The sequence below is a fragment of the Leuciscus leuciscus genome (genome assembly GCF_965113295.1).
Source record: "Leuciscus leuciscus genome assembly, chromosome: 3".
Lineage (NCBI taxonomy): Eukaryota > Metazoa > Chordata > Actinopteri > Cypriniformes > Leuciscidae > Leuciscus > Leuciscus leuciscus.
This window is the reverse complement of record NC_138727.1, coordinates 1927666-1954343: the sequence shown is the minus strand read 5'-3', so window position 1 is coordinate 1954343 and position 26678 is coordinate 1927666. Positions and strand designations below refer to the sequence as shown.

General features: G+C 34.3%; 1 protein-coding gene across 2 annotated transcripts in view; it reads left to right on the top strand.

Annotated features, from left to right (window-relative positions):
- Nucleotides 1-22953, top strand: part of LOC309494440 (neural cell adhesion molecule 2) — a 280054-nt gene extending 257101 nt beyond the window's left edge. Inside the window, exons 12-17 of one of the 2 annotated variants that reach the window (XM_082163799.1) lie at nucleotides 1382-1555; nucleotides 5336-5455; nucleotides 5754-5875; nucleotides 10014-10188; nucleotides 18409-18613; nucleotides 22424-22953. In XM_082163799.1, coding sequence (XP_082019925.1) covers nucleotides 1382-1555; nucleotides 5336-5455; nucleotides 5754-5875; nucleotides 10014-10188; nucleotides 18409-18613; nucleotides 22424-22538 — 911 coding nt within the window. In that variant the 3' untranslated portion in view covers nucleotides 22539-22953. Of the gene's footprint in view, nucleotides 1-1381; nucleotides 1556-5335; nucleotides 5456-5753; nucleotides 5876-10013; nucleotides 10189-18405; nucleotides 18614-22423 lie in introns of both variants that reach the window. The other variant, XM_082163798.1, reaches the window with a different exon arrangement.
- Nucleotides 22954-26678: the final 3725 nt, after the last annotated feature.

Here is a 26678-nt window from a genome sequence, read left to right as displayed (position 1 = left end):
TGTGTCAGCTGTTGTGTAGTTACCTGTGTCAGCTGTGTTGTGTGTTTACCTGTGTCAGCTGTTGTGTAGTTACCTGTGTCAGCTGTGTTGTGTGTTTACCTGTATCAGCTGTGTTGTGTGTTACCTGTGTCAGCTGTGTTGTGTAGTTACCTGTGTCAGCTGTTGTGTAGTTACCTGTGTCGGCTGTGTTGTGTTTACCTGTGTCAGCTGTTGTGTGTTTACCTGTGTCAGCTGTGTTGTGTGTTTACCTGTGTCAGCTGTGTTGTGTGTTTCCCTGTGTCAGCTGTGTTGTGTAGTTACCTGTGTCAGCTGTGTTGTGTAGTTACCTGTGTCAGCTGTTGTGTAGTTACCTGTGTCAGCTGTGTTGTGTGTTTACCTGTGTCAGCTGTGTTGTGTGTTTACCTGTGTCAGCTGTGTTGTGTGTTTCCCTGTGTCAGCTGTGTTGTGTAGTTACCTGTGTCAGCTGTGTTGTGTAGTTACCGGTGTCAGCTGTGTTGTCGATGCCTCGAGAGAAAAGAAAGTGCAGAGCGCGAAAGCACCAAAGCGACTGAAGGATTGCCGTAAAGCAGTATCTCTGGTCGTACGATGTGTATGACGTCATTGACATTTTTAAAGCAAATAAGTGACTCTAAAAAATATAACACCCAGCAATGTGTAATTTCTTTGCATCTCCTTTCGAATACAACATTCAAATTACTAGACAAAAAATGATATCCTGAGAAAAGTGGATTTTGAGGGGTATAGTGCCATAGACCTCCATTCATTCTGCACTCGTCCTGTGAGCGCCCTCATGTGGAGCCAGAGTGGAACTGCAACCAGTTCAGAAGCCGGAAGTGTACTGAGAGTGGAAGTTCTCCCTTTATTAGACATTCTCTGATACAGTTCAACACTCTTATTTCTAAATCTAATCTAAAGTCATTTTTGCTTATTAGTATGGTTGAATTAGATCATTGAAGGTCAGCAGCAAAGACATTGGTTAATAAAGTGAGATTAAATACATAAAGTATATTTGTGTAATTTAATATTGTTAGTTATAAAAGTTTTGCGTAAAATTCTGAGATTGCATTTTACTGTTTTTATTCATTTTGAGGAATACTGAACGTTTCTGTGCAAGTGAGATGAGTAAATGCTTACACACAGCGCGCACACACACACACACACACACACACACGACACCGCCTCACTTTATTTCTCTCAAAATGAGGACAGGAGCTGTCAGTCAATACATGTGAAAACGTAACTAGCGTTACTTATTTGAAAAAGTAACGTAGATATTTAGTTGTAAATTGAAAAAGTAATCTGATTACGTAACTCAGGTTACTTGTAATGAGTGACACCCAACACTGGTGGTAAGCATTTCTGAGTGTGTGTTGTGTTTCAGATGTCCCGTCGAACCCGTACTCCGTGCGTCTCACTGCCGTCTCCCAGCGTCTCGCCACCGTCTCCTTCATGAAGCCCGACTCGCACGGCGGCGTCCCCATCAGCTATTACATCATCAACTACAAAGACACGAGCGCACAGGATTGGAGGACAGTGAGATCACATGGCGTTCAGAGTGAGTGTCATGTGACCAACTGCTCACTTTAAAACTTAAAGTCAGCATGAAACTGAAGTTGCTCTGGTCTTTGCTTCCCTAATGTGCCGTACACTACCAGTCAAATATTTAATGTGAGATTTTTTATGTTTTTAAAAGAAGTCTCTTCTGCTCATCAAGGCATAAAAAAGAAATATTGTTAAATATTTTTACAATTTAAAATAACTGTTTTCTATTTTAATATATTTTAAAGTGTCATTTATATCATGTAATCAAAGCTGAATTTTCAGCATCATTACTCCAGTCTTCAGTGTCACATGATCCTTCAGAAATCATTCTAATATGATGATTTGATGCTCAAGAAACATTTATGATTATTATCAATGTTGAAAACAGTTGTGTACAATTTTTTTTCAGGATTCTTAATAGAAAGTTCTAAAAGAACAGTATTTATTTGAAATATAATAACATTATAAATGTTTTACTGTAACTTTTGATCAATTGAATTCATCCTTGATGAATAAAAGTATTTTATTTCCACCCCCAAAAAAATTACTGGCCCCAAACATTTGAGCGGTAGTGTTTAAAGGGGTGGTTGATTATGATTTGACTTTTCTAACTGTAGTTAGTGTGTAATGTTGCTGTTTGATCATAAACAACATCTGCAAAGTTACAACACTCAAAGTTCAGAGCAAAGGGAGATATTTGCTTTTAAAGAAATCACTTTTTAAGAACTACAACAAACGGCTGATAGAGACTACACCACATTCCTCCCGGGTTAGTGACATCACCAACCCTAGAATTTACATAAACCCCGCCCCCTGAACACAATTTATAGATTATCAAGACAGAATATGCTAATCAATGACTAGAAGATAACTCCACATCAGCTTCATAAATTCATCAACTAACCATTCAGAAATGTCCTGTTGCTTCTACATGTTGTCACTTCTTCTTGAGTCTCTCCATCATTGTCTGAATCTGGTTTGAACATAAAATGCTAAAAGTTTTGAAATTTTCAGTGCATGTGTGTCTGAGGTAAAAGGACACGAGCTGTTGAAGCTCCGCCCTCTCTGCCGGGAGCAGCAGCTCATTTGCATTTAAAGGAACAGACACAAAACGGTGCGTTTTTGCTCACCCTCAAAAAGTGACAATTTTAACATGCGATATAAAAATATCTGTGGGGTATTTTGAGCTAAAACTTCACACACACACTCTGGGGACATCAGAGACTTATTTTACATATTGTGAAAAGGGCATTATACCTCCCCTTTAATGTTACAAACGCTTTCTATTTCAGGTAAATGCTGTTCTTTTGAACTTTCTATTCATCAAATAATCCTGAAAAAAAACATTAATAATAATCATAAATGTTTCTTGAGCATCAAATCATCATATTAGAATAATTTCTGAAGGATCATGTGACACTGAAGACTGGAGTAATGATGCTGAAAATTCAGCTTTGATCACAGGAATAAATTACACTATATATTCACATAGAAAACAGCTGATTTAAATTGGAATAATATTTCACAATATTACTGTTTTTTTATTTTTTTTTATGCATCCTTAGTGAGCAGAAGAGACTTCTTTAAAAACAATAAAAAAAATCTTGCCGATCCAAAACTTTTGACTGGTAGTGTTTATCTGAGTGAAATGCTTATGGAACAAGAACAAATGTGGGCGGGGCTTGATTGTGTCTGTGAGGAATTGATTGGATGGTTGTGGTTTGCTATTGGCTGATCTCATGTGAGTGACAGGTTATAGCCCCGCCCTCATCAGCAAAGAAGAGAAGAAAACAATAATGATGTGATAAATGATAAATCATTTAGAATAATCACTGCAATAATCCGTTAAAAAACAAGAATTGTCCATTTTGATTTCATGGTGACTTTAATAGAGTCTGTGAAAAAAGAAAAGAAAAACTCCATTTGCTCTCCATTTAATGTCATTTCTGTGTGGAAGAAACAGCTAACACATTAAAAAAAAAGATCTAATTTGAGATGCTTCTTTCCTCAGAACAAAAGTGATAAGCTTTGCGAGTAAAAACAGGTCATTTAATCAAAGGGAATGCGTGTTTACCGCCTTTAGTTTTCCGGAGAGCCATTATCGCCTCTCGGAGCGAGCAGGTTTGCAGGATCGGGATGTGTTGACAGTCGGCCGGTTACGTTCGCTGCAACTAAACACATTTTCACTTGCTAAACGATAATGGCTTCAAGCTGTTTGCTCATTAAACTGCTTTTACTTTCGTCCAAGAATCGGCGATTTCGCCCTGTGCATTAAGGCCTTTAAATAATGTGCATCGTGTTAAACGTGATGTAAAACGCTAAAGACAAACAGAAGCGCGCAGTTCTAGTCCTCAACTCTGCGTTGCAGAAGTGGAAAACAGTGAGTGTTTAGAGTTCAAGATCAGATTCAATGACAAGTCAGTCTAATAATGTTCTTTTCATGGTCTCAACCTCGAATATAGTGTGTAATTACTTCAATTACATCCACAGACTCTTTGTGGATTTTTAATTAAGAACTCAATGTTCTTTGACTAAGTAATACGCGCGCTCATCGAGTCGGTTCGCTTTTATTAGCGCTTTCTCATGTAAATTAATGAATGCAATCATTTATAACGGCCAAGGACTTCGATTTGCTGAAGTGGTTCTTTAATGTAAAAATACATATTCTCTGTTAGACTTATTTCAAAGTTATTACAGCCATTTAATATTATTTATACACTATTTAAGTAGTTTAAATGTTTTTGTATTTTTTAATATATCAGTATTTAATAATGTTAATAATAATAAGCTTTTATTTTTATTTTTTCAGTTTAAGTTTTAGTCTTTGTTATGTGTCTATGCGTCATATTTTTTATTTTTTTTATTTATGTTATGTCAGATTAGCTTTAGTATTTAAATTTCAAATTTTAGCTTGTTCACATTTTTTTTTTTTTTTTTACATCTTTCTTTGATTGTTCCTTTTTCTTTATTTACTGGTCTTTTTTGTTTCTTTCTTCCTTTGGTTATTTATTTATTTATTTATTTATTTACCTACATCTTTTTTTCCTTGTATATTTCTTTATTTACTTGCAACTTTTTTCTTTTTTCTTTACTTCTTTATTTTTAATTTTTAATATATGTCTTTGTTAACTTGTTTGTGTATTTATGTCCTTCCTTCCTTCCTTCTTTCCTTTCTTCCTTCTATCCTTCCTTCTTTCCCTCCTTCCTTCCTTCTTTCCTTCTTTCCTTCCTTCTATCCTTCCTTCTTTCCTTCCTTCCTTCCTTCCTTCCTTCCTTCCTTCCTTCCTTCCTTTCTTCCTTCCTTCCTTCCTTCCTTCCTTCTATCCTTCCTTCCTTCTTTCCTTCCTTCTATCCTTCCTTCTATCCTTCCTTCTTTCCTTCCTTCCTTCTATCCTTCCTTCTTTCCCTCCTTCCTTCCTTCTTTCCTTCCTTCCTTCCTTCCTTCCTTCCTTCTATCCTTCCTTCTTTCCCTCCCTCCCTCCTTCCTTCCTTCCTTCCTTCTATCCTTCCTTCTTTCCCTCCTTCCTTCCTTCTATCCTTCCTTCTTTCCTTCCTTCTATCCTTCCTTCTTTCCCTCCTTCCTTCCTTCTTTCCTTCCTCCCTTCCTTCCTTCTTTTCTTCCTTCTCTCTATCCTTCCTTCTATCCTTCCTTCTTTCCTTCTTGCCTTCCTTCTTTCCTTCCTTCTATCCTTCCTTCCTTCCTTCCTTCTATCCTTCCTTCCTTTCTTCTTTCCTTCTATCCTTCCTCCCTTCCTTCTTTCCCTCTTCTCTCCTCCTCTCCTCCGTCTCTCAGCCACAGTAGTTCTGGCCAGTCTGGAGCCCAACACCACGTATGAGGTGAGAGTGGCGGCGGTCAATGGAAAGGGTCAGGGTGAATTCAGCCACACAGAATCCTTCCAGACGTTAGCCATCCGTGAGTACTTCATCATCAGTCTCTCTTCTGTTCATCCCTCCTCACTCAGACAGACGTATTTAAACTCCCATGCTGCTTTGGTTCAGTTGCTGTCGCCCCCGTCACTATGCGTTTTGAGAACAAGGACAATAAGACCTTGCACAGTGTGTAACAGCATCAGTCGTTCTCTGTAGATCTCAACGTTTTTAAGCTCCTTCATCATTATAATGCTGTTTCTTCTAGTTTGCATGGATCTTTATAGTTTAAAGAAGCTGTCACGTCTTCACTTGGGTCTGCTTGTGTGTGTGTTTTCCTGCAGGCGAGCCGAGTCCTCCGACGGTTCACGGACAGAGAGGAGTCGGGAAAGCCTACAGACTCGGACTGATCAAACAGGACGACGGTGGGATGCCTATCGTCGAGTACATCGTGAAGTATAAAACGGTGGGTACACTCAACAACATACTTAAAGCCCCCCTGTGGTGAAAATCCAGCTTTTAATGTTGTTTATGTGTCTATGTGGTGTTTTTAATATGCTTTAACATATGCAAAATTCATAAGTCGACAGCATTGCTGAGTATTTCCTCCTTAAAACTGCAGTGAACCAAAGACAGTCTCAAAAACACGCTTTGAAATCGCTGGTGTTTCTGACGTCACAAACTACCTTGTAACCAATCAGATCAACGTGTGATCGTCAACCAGTGGATCTCTGAGCTGAGTGAGTGAGTGGAGGCGGGGCTCATTTGCATATTCATAGAACCGCGCATACTAAATGAGGCAAGGGTGTCGAGTTACAAGTTACTTTAAGACATGAAGAATTGTTTTTTACAGGATAAACATTTAAATATGTCATTTTGGTGAGTTTTAAGGGATACAAGTATTGACTAAAGGGGGACTTTAAAGCAAAATCAAAGAACGAACTGGTGTGACGTCATTTCAAACTAAATCTGGCCAAATTGAAGTTAGTTTCAGGAGTTCGAAACAGCTTTCTGGAAACGTTCGCTCTGGCTGTTACCATTGGTCCGTGACGATGCTGTAATAGGTAGAGACCCCGTCTTCTTTGACGTGGAATCAATTTACATATCAATTTACATATAAACATACATGAAAATATTTATTGTACTGAAAATACGTTTTTTTTAAGTAATTACATTTTGGGTGGGGTGAATGTGCTTAATGTCACAATACCAAAACTCTTCAAAATGCACAGATGGTGCAGGACAACACAGTAGATGCTTGTGAATGATTCTGTGAAGTTATATTAATTTTAACTATATTATACGGTGCTTATAGTCAACTAATGTAAAGATAGTGGCTCACGCTTTAGGCAGTTTTTGCATGCATTAAAATCATTGTATATGCAAGTACATGTTGTGTTCTCTGTCTTCTACAGTCAGGCGTCTTTTCAGGTAAAATGATATCATGCAACGGTTAGTTAGTTAAAGTTTATATAAGCATAAGCATGCTTACAACCCGTATAATAACACTTGAAGGACGTTTGAAGGAAACCTTGGTGTTAGAGGTTCATTACTTCTGCAAAAATGCATGTTGAGTTTGTACTGTACGATGGGAAACAGAATAGTCTGCATTTGCACACTGTCCTAATTCACTGAGCGTTAATCCGAGCTGATTTTAGAGAAATCCCGTCGCCTGGAGTCGTGTGGGTGGCTGAATCGGAAATGTTCTCGGGGAAGAATCCTGCTTTTCCTCCGTCCGGCGTACAGTGAGTCTGAACGCGCTCACGCTGTGGCCTCATTTGCTTAAAGAATACGGATGTGTGAGAGAGTGTGTGAGAGACGCTTTGAAGTCCTTCTCCTTCACATAATGAAACTGCGGGGGGTGATTCGCCATGAGTTTTCCTCTCCGTCACGGATATAACGAACAAAAAGAGCCAAACTGAGCTCAATACACACATGCTCACAGTTACACCTACACAAACCTGCAGTTTTCTCCTGGTTTGGGGACAAAAACTCTGACTATTAAGATGGAGACACTATTTATACAATCAAGCTAATTCATTCCAAATATACCTGACATATTTTTTTGTGGGATTCACCCTTTTAGTAAATACTCATCAGGGTCAGTGGGCCCTATCTTGCACCCAGCGCAATTGACTTTGTACACGACGCGTCACGCATGTATCATTCCTATTTTGCTGGAATATTTGATCATATTATAAACTCATTATAATATGCGAAACTGTTATCCAATCATAGCAGTGGGCGTTAACTTCCAAGTCTTCAATGCGGCACGCCCATAAAAACCTCTTAACCCATGAAAGCTAGGCTCAAATACCCTATTACTTATTCATTTAGATGTTTTTGAATGTAAAAACCATGCGAACGTCATAAGTTGACCTTTTTAAAAAAAAGCCAGTTCATGACCCCTTTAAAGTCAACCTTAAATTCTGCTTTTCATCTGTGTTTAGTGTGTAATGTTGCTGTTTGAGGATGAAAAAGCTCCAGTTCTTCTCTATATGAGTGTCAGTGTTTCTGAACTCCTGAAACGCCTCCATTGTAGTCTTGAGTTTCTTCCGGGAACAAACACGTCACAATATTCCTCATTTAAATAATTCATACGCAGAATAAAGGGGCGGGGCCTGGTTGAGTTAGTTAGTAGTGTGTTAAACTGGCGGTTATGGAAAGGGGCGGGGCATTTCCCAAACACACTCGAAGCGCTCGACCAATCACGACACACTGATCCAGCCGACCAATCAGAGCACAATGTGCTTTTCAGAAGGAGGGGCTTCATAGAGTCAGGAAGTAAACAGAGCGTTACTGACAGACTGGGAAGAGAGGAGCCGCAACAATGGAGAATATGAGGAGAATAATCAACATTCAAGTTCTAGTAGAGACTAAAACATCATCAAGACTTTATAAAAGGGCATTATAGGTCCTCTTCATGTTCTTATTGTGAAAGACTCATCAGTGGACGTTAATACTGCTGTTTTGTGTAAACTTGCTTAACCCCTTAACTTTATCTGGAAAGTCCTCTTTTCATGATCCAGTCAATTCCCGATTAATAATATCACGTCTTGCTCTTCATATGTGCCACATTATAGAAGTTTCATTTCAGGTCGACTAAAACACACAAAAGAGAAACTAAAGGACGCCATTATCTCCCTCAGCCAATGAAAATGCGTTTCCATCAATCACTTGACAAACTGCCGGTGTTTGTATGAGATTGAAGATCTCCGATGCTTTACGGGAAGTGAAATCTCTTTAAAGTGCTTTACTAAAGTACTAAGTAAAAGCAGATTGGAGCGTCTGATTGTGGTTCCCGCAGACAGACGGAGACAAAAAAACAAAACAGATGAACTGAAGAAGATCAAATATTTCCAGACAACAAACATATTAGATCACAGAGACGGTGAGGAAGGGTTTTCAGGAAGAGTCAGGATGAAACGGGATGGAGATGATTGGAAACGGCATCCAAACTTTCTGCCTTTATTGCTTCTTTAAATCTTTGTTCTTATTCTTAGTCATTATGCATTTGTTTGCCCCTATTTTATATTGTGTTTTTGATGCGGTCCATCAGCGAAGCGTGAAAAAGGTTCAGCCAGTCATTATTTATCTCTTTGTTCTGGAGACTGAAGATCCAAAAATGACCTAAAACACAATTGAAGCATCATAATAAAGTTCCACATCTACAAGTCTTCTGATGCAGGGTTATTATCATAAATCATAAATCATAAAAAAAAAAAAAAAACTTTTGTCACTTGAAATGAAATAAACGTTACCTGAAATAAAATAAAGTATCAAACATTTTTAACTTATTTTATTTCAGCATTTCAACATTTCTCATTTATGGTTAGTTTTAATAAAATACCAAAGAAAAACTAAAACTAATTAAACAAAATGTACAATTAATAAATACTATATATAGATGTACTTAAAGAATTAACAAAAACACAACAAAATCATAAAAAATGTAACTAAAATTAAAGTGGGAACAGATATTAAATATATTAAATACATAATAGTATTATAATAAATTATTTTTAAAAAATCCCTTGTATAAATATTTTTAATGAAAATATTTTAATTATATTTAATTTAATTTGAATTATTTAATGTATCATTTTCCCCAGTACAGTAATGAGAAATTATAGTATTTTTTAATTAAAAAAAATATTTTTTTCATAAAAATACGAACACAAACTATAATAGTAAATCAATGATAATAAAAAAAGAAATCATGTCATGCTTTGTGTGAGGAACACACCCAGATTTGTAAATGACTTCAAAGTCATTTTATAAGTAAGAATCTAGAAGTAAGACTGTTTCTTTGATGTTGAGGAGTAACAGTATTATAATAATAATATTGACGAGTAACACTATGATAATAATAATACTGATGATGAGTAATATGTATCAGTAACAGACTCAAACTGAAGTCATTAGGGAATGTTGTTGACTGTAGATGTGTGTGTGTGTGTGTGTGTGTGTGTGTGTGTGTGTGTGTGTGTGTGTGTGTGTGTGTGTGTGTGTGTGTGTGTGTGTGTGTGTGTGTGTGTGTGTGTGTGTGTGTGTGTGTGTGTGAGTAACAGACCGGTGATGTCGATGTGTGTGTGTGTGTGCAGGATAAAGAGGAGCAGTGGATGACGAAGCTGGTTCCCGGTATGAATGATTTCGCTCTTCTTCAGCCGCTTCAGTGGAACACGCGCTACAACGTGGAGATCACGGCGCGCAACGTCAAGGGTCTGTCGGAGCCAACCTTCTTCCAGTTCCTCATGCCACAGAAGCCCGACATCACAGGTATACACACACACACACACGCTGATTAACCACATCACAGGTATACACACACACACACACACACACACACACCCCCGCTGGTTAACCACATCACAGGTACACACACACACGCTGATAATCCACATCACAGGTGTACACACACCCTCTCTGGTTAACCACATCACAGGTATACACACACACACACACACGCTGATAATCCACATCACAGGTACACACACACACACACACACACACACACACACACACACACACACACACACACACACACACACACACTGATAATCCATGTGTTTTTAGGGGTGATTTCTGTCAAACTCTGAATCCATTTGCTATAATCTCCGAGAGTTCGGCTGCGTCCCACTTGCCCTAAACAGGCTCTGCTGTGAACTCTACATAGGGAGCGACCTTCTGATGACAACCAGTGTAACTGTAGTATTTATTAATGTTTTGAATTAGTTTTTATTTTTATATTTTCCATTTTCATAAATTTTAAGCTTCAGCCATTTTTTATTTTTTATATAAAGACATTATATTTTGTAAAACGAAATATATATACAGTATATATATATATTTGTAATTCTTATTATTGTATATATTTGTATTCTTAAATAATATCATCAATGGTGATTTTCTTTATCGTATTACAGTTTGTTTTTTTACTAAAATTATTGTTTTTTTAAATTAAAACAGTACAACAAAAACTTCTATGTATAAATACATACTGTATTAACATTTAATTTAATTATTATTGTAATTTTCCCCATTACAGTAAAGAACATTTAGGGACAAATGGTGATTCTCATTATTGGATTACAGTATTTTTACTTTTATCACCATAAATTGGGCAGTGCAGCAAATATGACCATTTATAAATACTTTACGATTTAAATATTGCATTCCTATTTAATTTAATTAATTAAAATCGTAATTGTTTCCCTATTACCATAATGAAATGTATTATAGTTTTTCATATTTTGAACATGTTTATATATATATAAATATTTAATTAAAATTTTTGTTTAAAAAAATTGCAATGTTGCTGTTTTTATTAGTTTTTTTTAAATATATCTATTCAGTTTTTATTCATTTTAGTACTTAAACTTAATGAAAATTTGAAATTGTGCCTTAGCAACTAACTGAAATAAAATACTTTGTTTTTGTATTTCATTTTATTTTAGTTCATCTTTTTTTTTTTTTACTTTTCTATTATTTAAAGAAGATTTATTATACCCATTTTTCCAATATGTAATATAAGTCTTAGTTATCCACAAAATGTGTGCATGAAGTTTCAGCTCAAATCATTAATTATAACAATTTAATAAATCAATTTATTATATCATGCGCAAAATGCCCCTTTTGAGTGAAAGCAAAAACATGTTTTCGTGTGTGTATCTTTAAATGCAAATGAGCTGCTTCTCCCCGCCCACATTTCCAGAAGAGGGCGGAGCCTTTACAGCTCATGCTTCAGATACTCAGAAACAGATACACTGTTACATTCGTCACGATGTATAGAAAACACGAACGGCTCATGTTTATTATTCATGAGGAATGTAAAAAAGGAGGTGGAGGATTTTGACCAATATATAGTTGTTCATTACATTAATGTTCAAACCATGTAAAAGTGGATTTTGCATAATAACAACACTATCAGATCATGATGTTCTAATAAGCCTAAAATACAAAACACACATGCATAAGTACATACAGTATGTGCTTTCCCATCACCTGAGGCGTACACACACTGTAGTTTATGAACTTCAGCCTTGAGAGCAAACATGTTTTATGAAGGTCATGTGATGTGGAAAACTTTAAAGATCAAGAGTTTTCTCATCCGTATTCCTGATCTCAGCGGGAGATTGGCGTCAGATAAAAACAGAAATGTTAAAGTGAAGTCACGGTTCAGGAGTCCAGGCAGCGTGAGATGAGACGCGAGTCCCAGAGCCGGTCCGGGAGCAAGATCAAATGCTCCGGTTTGATTCGCTGATGCCGTTTGAAGAGACGGTCAGCAGACGAACGTGTCGACCTGAGCTTTACTCGCTTACCCTGACAAACTTATCCAGGCTTTATGAAATATACTTCACATCAAAATCCAAAGAAAGCATGAAGCATCTTTATTCTATTACAGCACTTTGTTTTACAAAAATTATTGTATTTTAAATTAAAACACCATAAATTTGGCCAGTGCAGCATTTACTATGTATAAATACTTCACCATTTAATATTTTATTGTAATATTGTAATATCACCATATAATATTCAATATTGTATTAATATTTAATTAATATTGTAAATTTCCCTCATTACAATAATGAGAATTTGGTGGTAAATGGTTATTCTCATTATTGTATTTTTTTTTTTTTTATAAACTCTATAAACTTTATAAACTCAAGTTACTGTTTCTTTTTTTGAATCACCATAAATAAATACTACTATGTAAAAATACTTTAGTTTTTTACTTTAAATCAATTTAAGTATTGAAAAATATGTATAAATATTATATTATATTATATTATATTATATTATATTATATTATATTATATTATATTATATTATATTATATTATATTATATTATATTAGTTCTTAACCAAGTTGTTCTAAGTGTCATGTGACGGCATTATAGCTTTATTTCATTATTGTATTTATCTGATGTTCTGAGTGCAAAAAAATAACAAAAACACAACAAAATTACTAAAACTTTAAATTGAAATGTATATAAATATATAAATAAAAACATTCAAAATATTCACAAAAACTATTATATCTCAATTATACTAAAATAACACTGGTTTGGAGAGCGTCTTTGATCCTTTTAACACCGCTTAAGTCACTTTGCTGTCTTCTGTTCAAAGATATGATATAAAAATGACGATACTTTATTAATTTCAACTAGACAGTGCAGAAATCTACTCATTTGAATGTTGATTTTATTGTTTTTTCAATCACCATTTTTAGCAAAACATTCTACGATCATCAAGAAGAATGTTTTACTGCTTTTAAATATAAAGTTTCAAATATAAATCACTATTTTTAGTTGAGGATAGTAGAATGTGTCTAAAAGGTTTTGCTAATTTCAATCATTATTTAAACAATATGCATATTAACTTATTTTTCTAAAAAAAATGTAGGTTAAAATCTCCCTGAATGTACACTGTAACAATTACTTTCCAAATTAGAGCACAACAGTCGGTTCCGGAAGTAAAAATCCATTAATTTTCTCCATAGGGAAAATAACTTTTAACATTTTTAACATTTGAACCTATGCTACGAGGTTGTTAATCAATGTTATTTGCTTCTGTTAAAGCCATCAGTCCACATTATTTCAGCTTATTTTTTAAATAAAAATGTTTAACAGCAGGAATTCGTGGTGAAAAACTACATTACCCATGATGCAGTTCAGAAAATTCCACCAATCAGAATCAAACCGAGCAAACGATCTCATTAGCTCCGCCCACTCCCATTAGCACTGCGAAAGGCTTAATCGAGTCAATCTCCATACACTCAAAATAATTAAATATTTTAATATATCTACATTTTTTGCAATAATGTGCTTCATGGGATTTGTAGTTCTTTCCCTCACTAAAGACGTTAAGTTCACAGTCTTATACCTTTGTCTTTTTGTCTAAAAAGGGTTCATACACTCTTTTTTATTGCATGAAAGTGTGTATTCCTGGTGAATACACTCAGTAGTCATCAGTCTGAGCCGACAGCAGGCGTTCCTGGAACGAATCGCTGGTTTCAGGTCATCAGACGCTCTGAAGGTCCTGATGGCGACTGTAAAACGCTGCGTGGGCATGAATATGATGATATGGACATTTGGCTCCATATAATGTTGTATCGTAGTGATGCTTCATCCGGGACAGTCAGTTCAGCGGCTCTCGGGGACGTTTCTGTGAGTCATTTAGCGCTCTATTGGCAGATAATGTTAGTGAAGCTCAACGCCAGTCAAAGGGAGTGTGTTTCTCATAATACTGAAGACCTCAAATTAAAAAAACTCACATCACGCATACAGATATTAATCTTTTACTGGTTTAAGTCATTTAATTTATACTATAATATAATATAATGTAGTGTGCTATAATAGATATTACAATATAATATAGCTATATTGTTATATTCAATTTATTTACAAATTATTAAACATGTATATTTAAGTTAACATGCATTATATTATATTTTATTATTATATTGTCATTGTTCTGACCCCATTGGCATTTGTTTTTCTTGTTTTAAGCATAAATCACTTAATTGTTATCATTTTTTCATTATATTATATTATATTGTCATTTTTCTGACCACATTGCCAGTTTTTTTTTCTTATTTTAAGCATAAACTCACTTAATTTTGATAATCTTTTTTAGAAAACAAGACTAAATATCTGATGTCATCTTTATATACATATACATTAAACGTATCATTTAAGTTAACATGCATTATATTATATTATTATTTTTCTGACCCCATTCGCAGTTTTTTTCCTTCTTGTTTTAAGCATAAACTCACTTAATTTTGATCATCTTTTTTAGAAAACAAGACTAAATATCTGATGTCATCTTTATATACATATACATTAAACGTATCATTTAAGTTAACATGCATTATATTATATTATAATTTTTCTGACCCCATTCGCAGTTTTTTTCCTTCTTGTTTTAAGCATAAACTCACTTAATTTGTATCTCTTTTTCAGAAAATAAGACTTAATATCTTCAGTCATTATATTATATTATATTGTTATTTTTATGACCACATTGGCAAATTTTTTTTCTTGTTTTAAGCATGAAATAACTTTTGCTATCATAGAAGTGCCCCATTCACTCCCATTCACTCCCATTCACTCCCATTCACAAGGCAATTTGACCGAACATTTGAGCTGAGGTGAAGGTTTTGAAGCTGTGATCCAGCCCTGCTTCTGATGCTCTGTGGAGATCAGAATCAATGAAACCCTCTGAAGATGTTCGCTCGACTCAAGGCTTCCCGTATTTAACCGTTTTCTTAATCAGTCGGTGCTTTAGGTGTCGGCGACGCATTAATAGACATTCAGATGTTCAGTTAGATGTGTTTACGCCGCGGGTCTGTCCATCCGTCAGACTCCTTTATATTTCTAACATGTTATTTGTGGATCTTTGATGCTTTCATCCATAACGCATCAAAACATCTTGAAGATGGACTGCAGAATTATGTCTTAAAAGCTTTGACTAACTTCAGATCGATACAGAAACATTACATTTCTGAACCTGTGATTACTGAGAAATCTTTTCAAAGGTTTGTTTTCTGTTCATCTACAGTAAGTGCAAGAGAAGAATAAAGAGCCGGACCAATGATAGCGCTCAGATGGGGTTAATTATCCTGTCAAGGCCTATGATTTCTCTTTACTATTGGATTGTATGTTTTAACTGTCATGACTCTTTCAGATTTACTTTATTGACTTTATATATATATATATATATATATATATATATATATATATATATATATATATTTAATGATGCACTTTTGCGACTGAAATGCGACTGTTTTGATATTTGACCCCGTGCAAAAAAATACGAGACAACTATAGATTGAAAACTATTTTTTTAAAAATCCATTTATTGAAATAAATGAATAAATATCACACTCAAATAAAAGATTTCTGAAAAATCACACAAATAAAAGCTATAGAAGTTCACATGATTTAACAGTGTTTTTAGTATCATTTACATATTTTAAAAAATATATTAATATTTTACATTTTATTTTATTTTTATGTATTCATTTTCATTTCAATTTTTGTAATTTTGTTATGTGCTTTTGTATTATATATTAATATTTATTGCATGAAAACTTAAACTTAATAAAAAATGTACTGAAATAATGTATTTAATTTGAAGTACTAAAATGACTTAAACTAAAATAAGCTAAATATAAATACAAAAAACTAAAACTAATAAAATGACAAAAGCACATAACAAAATTACTCACATTAAAAGGAAAATGAATACATAAAAATAAAATCTAATTTAAAATATTAATAATTTTAAAATATATATATAAATTATTCTAAAAACACTGTTAATCTGTGAACTTCTATAGCTTTTATTTGTGTGATTTTTTTCAGAAATCTGGTTAAATATAGAATAACATCAATGTTGCCAAAGTACACTGACAAAATTGGTGTAGGATTTACTTTGAAACTATTTTCCCTCATAAACTGCTAGTAAATGTCACAAATAATTACAAAGAAAGGACAAGTAACACATTAAATTAAACAAAATGTTCTTGTTAAAAACATAAGTAGTATCTGTAGTAACAGAAACAATCAGTGCACACTAATATGAGACTGTCAGTGTGTTATTGTGCATTTATTCTTGTTTTTTTAGATAGAAAAATAGAAATAACATACCAAAACAATGGCAAAATTCACATTTAGAAGATATAAGCATTCAAAACTTAAAGTCTCTCACTTCCGCCAATATGAATCAATGATTTTAATGACATCACTCTGCACTTCAGCTTCTCATCAGATTTTCTCTCCAATCAAATGCTCTCTAGAATCTGAAGCTCCGCCCCCTACATTATAAACTTGTCACTTGTTCACACATTTACTGTTTCCTACATGATGAACGGCACATAGTGCACTATATAGGGGACAGGGAACGATTCAGACAGTGTAAATATGCTTTCCATCAGGGGGGGGGGGAATGAAGTCTGGTTTCAGCTCCGGTCCAGAGACACGACACACACAGAGCGGATCATGTGATCGAGTCCCACAGACCTGAAAACACATCGGACACATTTGAGTTCTGCAGAATGCTGGATTTTAAAGCGATATTGAGGAGATTAAGAGGAGAAACGGGGAGAGATTAGGAGGAAACTACAGCTTTACTGGACGATCTGTGATTTAAACTAAACGCTATTGGCTATTTTTTAAAAGGGGGAGGAGCTTCTCGATATGCCACACCCCTTATTCCTGTTTCAGAGGAAATTACGTCAACACACTGAATAATGCTGCGCGTGTATAAGCTATTAAATGGCTTATAAATCTCTAGTTATACTATATTATCATGATATATTTGATTCAATCTTTTCGTCAACAAGTTTTCTTTTGTTTTTGTGTTTCGTTTTGTTTCTGATTGATCGTAGGCCTCATTGATCTGAACTTGTGCACCTCAGTTTTATTCTCCTCAAAAAAAACTAAAAAAAACTGACATGCACGAGTTCAGATCAGCGAGACCTACGATCAATCAGATACAAAAAGAAACAAAACATTTGCTGATTGAAAGAAAACAAGTTGATGAAAAGATTGAACACACAACTGCATGCTTTTGTCGGCCGGTCAGTTTTGACCCCGAAACACCACAAGTGTAACAATGTGGAAATTAAAGATTTATCAGCATTTTTGGGGGAAAAGAAAATCATCTCCAGGTCAAACTTCTTTATTAAAGTCCCCCTGTGGTGAAAATCCAGCTTTTAATGTAGTTTATGTGTCTATGTGGTGTTTTTAATACGCTTTAAGTCAAAGCATGTGTAAGTTCATAAGTCGACAGCATTGCTGAGTATTTCCTCCTTAAAACTGCAGTGAACCAAAGACAGTCTCAAACACACGCTTTGAAATCGCTGGTGTTTCTGACGTCACAAACTACCTTGTAACCAATCAGATCAACGTGTGATCGTCAACCAGTGGATCTCTGAGCTGAGTGAGTGAGTGGAGGCGGGGTGAATTTGCATATTCATAGAGCTGCGCATACTAAATGAGGCGAGGGTGTCGAGTTACATTCAAGATATTTTAAGGAATGAAGAAATTTTTTTTAAGAAAAAAAAAAGTTTAAATATGTCATTTTGGTGCTCAAAGATGAGCTTTAAGTTCAAGGGATAAAATGATTGACTACAGGGAGACTTTAAGAGACTCTCTCAGACACACACCAGCCGAATTGGTCCTGAATCTGGGTTGTTGTTGAGCGTGTGTGTGTGTGTGTGTGTGTGTGTGTGTGTGTGTGTGTGTGTGTGTGTGTGTGTGTGTGTGTGTGTGTGTGTGTGTGTGTGTGTGTGTGTGTGTGTGTGTGTGTGTGTGTGTGTGAGTGATCAGTACAGTTGTTGAGTGTGTGTGTGTGTGTGTGTGTGTGTGTTCTCAGCAGATTCCCTGTTCAGTGGTCTGGGTCTCGGCGCTGTGGTGTGTGTGTGTGTGTGTGTGTGAGGGATCAGTACAGTTGTTGAGTGTGTGTGTGTGTGTGTGTTCTCAGCAGATTCCCTGTTCAGTGGTCTGGGTCTCGGCGCTGTGGTCGGTCTGGGACTGGCGGCTCTTCTTCTTCTGCTGGTTCTGGTGGACATCGGCTGCTTCTTCTTCAGACACTGCGGTCTCCTCATGTTCATCAGCCGTAAACTCTGCAGCAAGAAGACCACGACCAGCGGCAAGAGCAAAGAGCTGGAGGAGGGCAAGGCCGCTTACCTGTGAGTCACTCGCCCGTCCTACACATCTCAAACCAAAGAAGGATTTATGTCATGTGTTTTAAAGTGTGTTTGTGTCGTGTGTCAAACCAACATGTATTCAGACACCTTCAACATTTCTCACATTATCACAGTTTATTCGCGATAGTTTAGAAAATGGTAATAAAGAACTCAGAGTTATGAACTCAGTTGATATTTGACTGGTTTTGTCCGTCCTTCTGTTAGACTGTCTCACACATGAATTATGTTGAATATCTGTCAGCTGTTAAATTTAACTACACAATTAGATAATACCAGTTTAGCTCAACCAATCACCAAGCAATGCTTCATGTTGTTCAGTCTGTGTGTAAAAAGAGCATTAGCAATTAAAGACAAAACACTTCAGCAAAACATGATCAGCTCAAAGTGTCCCAATCATTTCTGCTCCCAGTGTCACTGGTAGTCTCTGTATGAAGAGTTACTGGGTGTAATATGTCACAGTTTACTTTATTTTGCTCTCCTCACTTACAGAAATGAACTATAGTGTCCTGATCACACTAGTGAAACAATATATAAAAAATGATATCTGGTTTTTCTGGCTTAAACCAGCAAATTATGTTGTTTCTTCAGTCTCACAATGAAAACATCTCTGCCGTTTAAAGTAGTTTGAGGGAAATAAATACTTTTATTCAGTAAGAATGCATTAAATTGATCAAAAGTGACTTTTATAATGTTACAAAGCATTCTGTTTCAAATAAATGCTCTTCTTTTATAACTTTCTGTTCATCAAAGAATCCTGGAAAATAAAATTGATCAGTTTAACAACTGTTTCCAACACTGATAATAATCATAAATGTTTCTTGAGCAGCAAATCATCATATTAGAGTGATTTCTGAAGGATCATGTGACACTGAAGACTGGAGTAATGATGCTGAAAATTCAGCTTTGATCACAGGATATAAATTACACTTTACTATGTATTTGCATTGAAAACTGTTAATTTGAATTGTAATAATTTTTCACTATTTTTACTGTATTTTTGATCAAATTAATGAACAGAAGAGACTTTAAAACACGTTTTAAGAAAGCAAGCCAACACATTCTTTGCAATGCACTGACATTCTTCAAAGGTAACATGCAGATTAACAGAGAACTGCTCAGATTAATACTCGTAATAAACTAAAACTCAAGCTGAGGTCAAAATATCACTGAAACTGTACAGAATCTCACTGAACGAGGTTATATTGGTCACAGAGTCGTTTGGTTGGGAAAACGTTTGAGCGACAACATTGGCTTTGTGAGAATAAAGTGTTTGTAAGATCATTTCAATTATTTTATAATCATTTTAACGTTCATACAGTACAGGCCAAATGTTTGGACACATTACTATTTTGAATGTTTTTGAAAGAAGTTTCTTCTGCTCATCAAGCCTGCATTTATTTGATCAAAAATACAGAAAAAAAAATGTAATATTGTGATATATTATTACAATTTAAAATAATTGGTTTTCAATTTATTATACTTTAAATTATCATTTATTTCTGTGATGCAAAGCTGAATTTTCAGGATCATTACTCCAGTCTATCACATGATCCTTTAGAAATCATTCTAATATGATGATTCATTATCAAAGTTGGAAACAGTTCTGCTGCTTAATATTTTTTCATAACCTGTGATACTTTTTTAGGATACTTTGAGTAAAAAAAATAAAAGAAGTAAATGTTTTAAAAATAGAAATCTTCTGTAACAACAATATCCACTACTGGTCAGTCATTTTTTTTCTTTCTTTTTTTGAAATAAATCAATACTTTTATTCAGCAAGGATGTGTTAAATTGATAAAAAGTGATAGTAAAGAAGATTTATATTATTAGAAAATATTTTTTTTTATTTTGAATGAATGCAGTTCTTTTTAACCTTTTATTCATCAAATATATTAGGCAGCAGAACTGTGTCCAACACTCATAATAAATCATCATATTAGAATGATTTCTAAAGGATCATGTGATAGACTGGAGTAATGATGCTGAAAATTCAGCTTTGCATCACAGAAATAAATTATTTTTTAAAGTATATTCAAATAGAAAACTATTATTTTAAGTTGTAATAATATATCACATTATTACAATTTTTTTTCTGTATTTTTAATCAAATAAATGCAGGCTTGAGCAGAGGACACTTCTTTCAAAAACATTAAAAATAGTAATGTGTCCAAACTTTTGGCCTGTACTGTATGTGAATATGATCATTCTCGGAATCTGATGATTGATGGAAACTGACAGTAATTATCTAATGATGACGGTTGAATTTCAGTCATTTCATATTTTGCCATAACTATTAAGCGCTGTTGATAATATGCACATATAGATCTGCTGGTTTAATAAGGTTCTGCTGTGTGAGGAAACGATCAGGCCGATGGTTTAGTTTGGTCTAGCATTAGTCAGGCCTCATGAGATTCATTGGCTTCTGCTATTGATCTGTGTGTGTTCGAGGAGTGTAAAGTCCAGCGCCAGTGGATTCACCGTCATCTGAAGTGTGTTATGTCAGGTTTCTCAGCTGGTATTCCACACACACACACACACACACACACACACACACACACACAGCTAGTCCTCGATGTGTGATGAGCATTGAGACAGAAGTCAAAATAAAACCTCTGGAGTTTGAGATTTAGATTCATGTTTCATTGCACGAAGAGGAAATTATACTAAAACGTGTCGAAACGGCTTTTAATAGACATGTAGATTTATTTCATAAGGCAGCATTGCTAATTCTTTCAAATTTTTTTGTTAAAATTTTTATAATTTTGTCATTTATCAAATGTCATTTTTATGGCTTTAGGAGGTTTTTTTATTTGCTTTTATTTATTTAATTTCAGGTTTTTTTTTTTTTTGTACTTCAGCTTAAACTTATTTCACTTCAATTAGTTGCTAAGGCAACATTGCAAATTTTTTTTCAAAACATTGCAACATTTGCAGTTTTTTTTTTTTTAAATGTTGTGTTTTAACATTTTCCTCTAATACTTTAATGCAATTTAATAATATTTTGAATTAAGTACATTTTTATATTTTCAGTTTTCATTTTAATTGTAGTTTTTTGTAATTTTATTGCGCTTTTGTCATTTTTATTAGTTTTTGAGTTTTTTATTTAGATTTTGCTTTTATTTGTCTTCATTTCAGTTTTTTTTTAAAGTACTTCAGCTTAAACTTATTTCATTTCACTTAGTTGCTGAAGCAACATTGCTAGTTTTTTTTTTTTTTATCAATATTTATATTTTACTTCAATTTAAAATTTTAATGTAAACATTTTAACGAAAATATTTTTTTAGCTGCTTTTTTGTCATTTAAGTCTTTGTCATTATAAGTTTTTATTTATTTTTATTTATTGTTCCTCTACCACTTCCCTATTCTTATATATTTTATCTTATATATATCGTTATAGTTATCATATTTGCTGTGAATAGTTATTGTTATAGCACTCGAATCGTTATAGTAATCGAATAGTTAATAGAATCAGAAATAGTTCTATGGTTTGGTTCGTTTTTATCATTAATTTCTCAGATAGTGTTTTGGTTTGACTTTATTTCGATAGTCCACTTTAGACATCCTACTACTAACTATAAGTAACTTTGCAACATGTCAACTAACTCTCATTAGAGTATTAGTAGACTGTTGGGTTACTGTAAAAGATACTTATAGTCAGAATATCTGAAGTTAGCAGTGTTTTTTGTATCGCTGTGATCAGTTTGTCATGTGACTCTGCTAATGAGATGCATGACGTCATCAGGTGTGTGTGTGTGGTCGATTAAACTGGAGTGTTTGCTCTTCTGACCACAGAAAGCTCCCGCTGAAGGAGGAGAACGGGAAAGAGGTTCTGAAGCCGGATCTGATCGAGATTAAGGTCCACTCGGACAACAGCCGGCACACAAAACAGGACGACAGCAAAGCGTAATGAGACCCGCCACAGACTGAGACCACAATCACACCACAAAAGAGAAAAGAAAAGAGAAGAAAAAAAGAAAAGAAATGAATCTTCTTCACTAATGTAAATATGTTCAAATATAAACAGAGTTTTTTTTGTGATAAATCTACTGTTCTTTCTATTCACGACGGCTCCAGCACTTCTGTTCGGTGGACGTGTCCATCTCGCTGTTTGTGGAGGATCTCTCAGAAATGACCCGATTGGATAGCCATGTCGAGTCCGATCTCTGCTCAGCGGGACGTGGTATTCTGGCAGAAACACTGCGACCAAACCAGGCTCTTCCTCAGTGTTTCTGTCTCGTCTTCCAGAACAAACATCGAAACATTCCGAACTCAAGACACACTTACTGGAGAAGCAGAATTACTCCTTTACTGAAAAATACATCAAAGTTTATACTTAAAACAGGGAGAAGATATATATATATATATATAATCTTTAAAAAACTGTCAGTGACTGTCAGCTGCGGCTGGCAAACAAAAAACGTAAAAATAAAGTAAAATATCCTAATTTAAATTTAAATTACAGAAATGTTCCTTAAATGTTTTTTAAAAAAACAATGTTATTTTACATCTATTTCCTAAGTTATTACGATCAAACACCTTCACTGTACAAAAAAACCCACATAAAAAACAGTGCCATACAAAAACCGTAAAATTAATGTAAAATATCCTAATTTAAAAAGTTAAAAGATTATGTATATATATATATATATATATATATTGTTTCTTGTTTTAAGCATAAATTAACTATTTATTATATTCCATTCAATGGACTCTTATTTTGTCTTTGTTCTGTTTCTATAGTTACCCATTAGTTTCACCTGTGTCTAGTTTAATTGCCTCTGTTCAACCGCTGTATTTATAAAGCCCTGTGTTTCAGTTCTGCTTTATGTTAAGTGTGGTTTGCATTATTATTATCGTCTAGTGTCGGGAGAAACAAATCTTTTTGAAATTTTGAATCAATTGAACCAATTGCTTTGCAAGATGATTCACTGTTTCGAACCGTTTGAATCGCGAGCAACGCAGCAAAAACATGCATAAAAACACCATTAAATATGAAGTGTCTTTATAATATGTGGTATTTTATTATTGTCTTTATTTGTCTACAAATGTATAACATTTATCTGAGATCAGGTACAAATGATATAGCCGACACTTGAGACTGGTTCACGGGTTCACAGAGATCATAGAGGCGAACCAATGATATTTCGAAACATTTCGAAACATTTGTGACGCAACGAAATCACACGCTCCGAATCACTGGTTCAAAACTAAAATGATTCGCAAAGGTTTCGAAGCTTAATGAAGTGTGTTTTGAAAAAAATACAAATAAATCATGTTCGCAAATACACGCAAATACTTTTTTTTAGGAAACAAGACTTAAATATCTTCGGTTATTTTGCTTCTCTAGTAAATGCATCTTGATTTACGAATGTTTAGATGTTTGTGCTGGAAAACGAGACACAAACACTGAGGAAGAACATAATTTTGTTGTGCAGTGATTTCAGACTCTGGGTTTTCTCATCTAAATGTGTTCAAGGCTTCATCGGTTTTTGGCTTTTTCGATGTTTTCGTAGGACTTTTCCCAGAATCCCAGTGGATTTCTCAACCTTTGGATTATTTTCCAGGCATGTCCTCTATGCACTTTTGAGATGGCGCGTCTCATATAAGTCAACGTTTGAAGACGTCATCGGTTTGTATTTTCCATCTCGCTTCTCAAAAGAAACCTGGCAAAACTTTGTAGTAAAGTGACTTTGTAGTTTCGATATCCTCAACTGCCATGATGCCAGACGAAACGCTCTTCTTAATTTATGTTGAATAATTAATGTGTGAGTGAGTGAGTGTGTGAGAATGGCTTGACGTGTTCTGCACAAATACACGGCGAATGTTTGACCGACGCTAGTTGGATTGTACCTGCACTGAATGTGTGGCTCCAGACCTCAAGAGGGCGCTAGAGTTTCCAGGAAACATCTCAAGCCAGATGTGTTGTTATTATGCAGGTAACTGTTGTAAACAGTTTATCGTCCATCATGACAGCGATTAAGCAGAAAGAGAAAACTGACTCTGTCGCCCCCTGGAGTCCGGTGTTATTTTACTTATTTTACTTTACTATTTATTATTTAAATAGTATTTATTAATATTTTGATTTTGCTTTTATTTTTATATTTTCACTTTTCAGTTTAATCTTAGTTTAAGTTTTTGTACATTTATTATGTGCTTTTTGTCAGTTTTATTACTTTTTTTATTTAATTTTTTCCACTTATTTGCTGAGATTGATTCGTATTTATATTTGATTTCACTTGAACGAAATGTATTAATATTTTGAATTAGCCTTTATATTTTATCCGTTTTTTTTGTAATTTTATCATGTGCATTTTTTTTATATTTAGCTATTTTAGCACATTTTATTTCACTTAATTACCAAACCAAAATTTATATTTTTAAAGTTTTTTTAACTAACAATTTTCACATAATATTTGTTTTATTTCAGTTAAACAAAATTTTAATATATATTATCAGCTTTTATTTAAATTTTTTATTTTTTATTTTTTGTAAATTCTATAATGTGCTTTTGTAAAAAAATAAATAATACGTTTTCGTATTTTTAGCTTTAATTTACTTTTATTTCAGTTTTAGTTTGAGTCGTTTTAGTACTTCATCTTATACAATTTCTAATAAGTTTCTTTAAAATGTTTAATTTAATAATTTCAGCTTCATTCCAATTAACAACAATTATTAACAGTTTTAATAGTAAACAATAAGAACACATGTTAGATCACATGATCTTCTGATGCACCTGTCAATCATTCGCGTCTGTATATTTGTGTAGCGTGTGATTCTGCTCTGGATAAAGGCAACGTTTGCCACTTGAGTTCTTATATTTGATATATTTTACTATGGTTCATGTACATACATGAGTATGCTGTAATCTTACTGTATCATTGGGAATGAGATGGAGTGAGTCTCGTCTGAGGGTTTTCCAGCACGGGCATTATCGATCAAATCAGTTTTTGTAAAGTGTTTGTAAAGCCTGTATGATGTCAACGCTTATGGAGCTGCAAAAAAAAAAAAAAAAAAAAAAACGTACCTCCACTTATTTTGCTCTCTAAGTGAAGTGTGTGATTCAAACTGAAGACATCCGAACCATCAGGACAGAAAACATCTGTTGCTACTCGAAGCATGAAAGTACAACATTATATTCTTTTCTGCAGGACTCATGTGGTGACGCACGTGTCAAATATTTATTGCATTGAGCCAATAAAAAGAAATTACACTTTTTTTTTTTTTTTTTAGGTAAATCTGGAGGTTTAGTAATTAATCATGTTTCCAGCTGCTTCTCGCATCATTATTGAGTTTCAGTGAGAATCATTTTTCTTATTCAGATGTTCAGATACTCTATGCATAATCAGAAAAGACGTTTGCTCTGTTGTTCTGGGTGATTAAAGCTCCTTTGCTTTCGTGTGTCGCAGCAGGTCTTTAGTTAATTAATTAAGAACTTCTGAATCCTGATCTCAACACGTGTTAACACTGTAATTTACCGCTGTAAATAAATGTGTACTAGTATAAAATGGTGCTTGTAAAACATTCTGTCAGCGTCGATTTATTTCCCACTGGAAAAATGTGTGATCTTGTACAGTTTTGATGACCCTACTAACTCATTTAAAATACTAAAAATATATAATTAATATTTTAAATATAAGGCAACAATAAAACACGAAACTTAACTAAACTAAGGCAAACTCAAGGATTTTAGTGCATAAAATAAATGCATTAAAAAACAACCAGTTGACAGGGAAAAGCATGCATTAATTGCAGTTATTAATATTTTGTTGGTTCTCGTGTTTTTGCATATAACAGCCTGGTCAAAAATTGTGCATTATTAACATTTAAATAATTCCGGAAGATGTCAGTTTCCACTTTTGGCTCTGCTGCAAGACTATAGTTGTTTTTGATCAATTTTGGCAGATTGCGTGAATTACATTTATATTCATAAAATTCACATTCCAGCACCGTCAGCTGATGCTCGTTAGCTTCCCCAGAAATGAAGACATGACTGATTAAAGGAAAGCTTGCTTCATTCACTGCTGTTGATGTAAATTGGCCTCGTTCT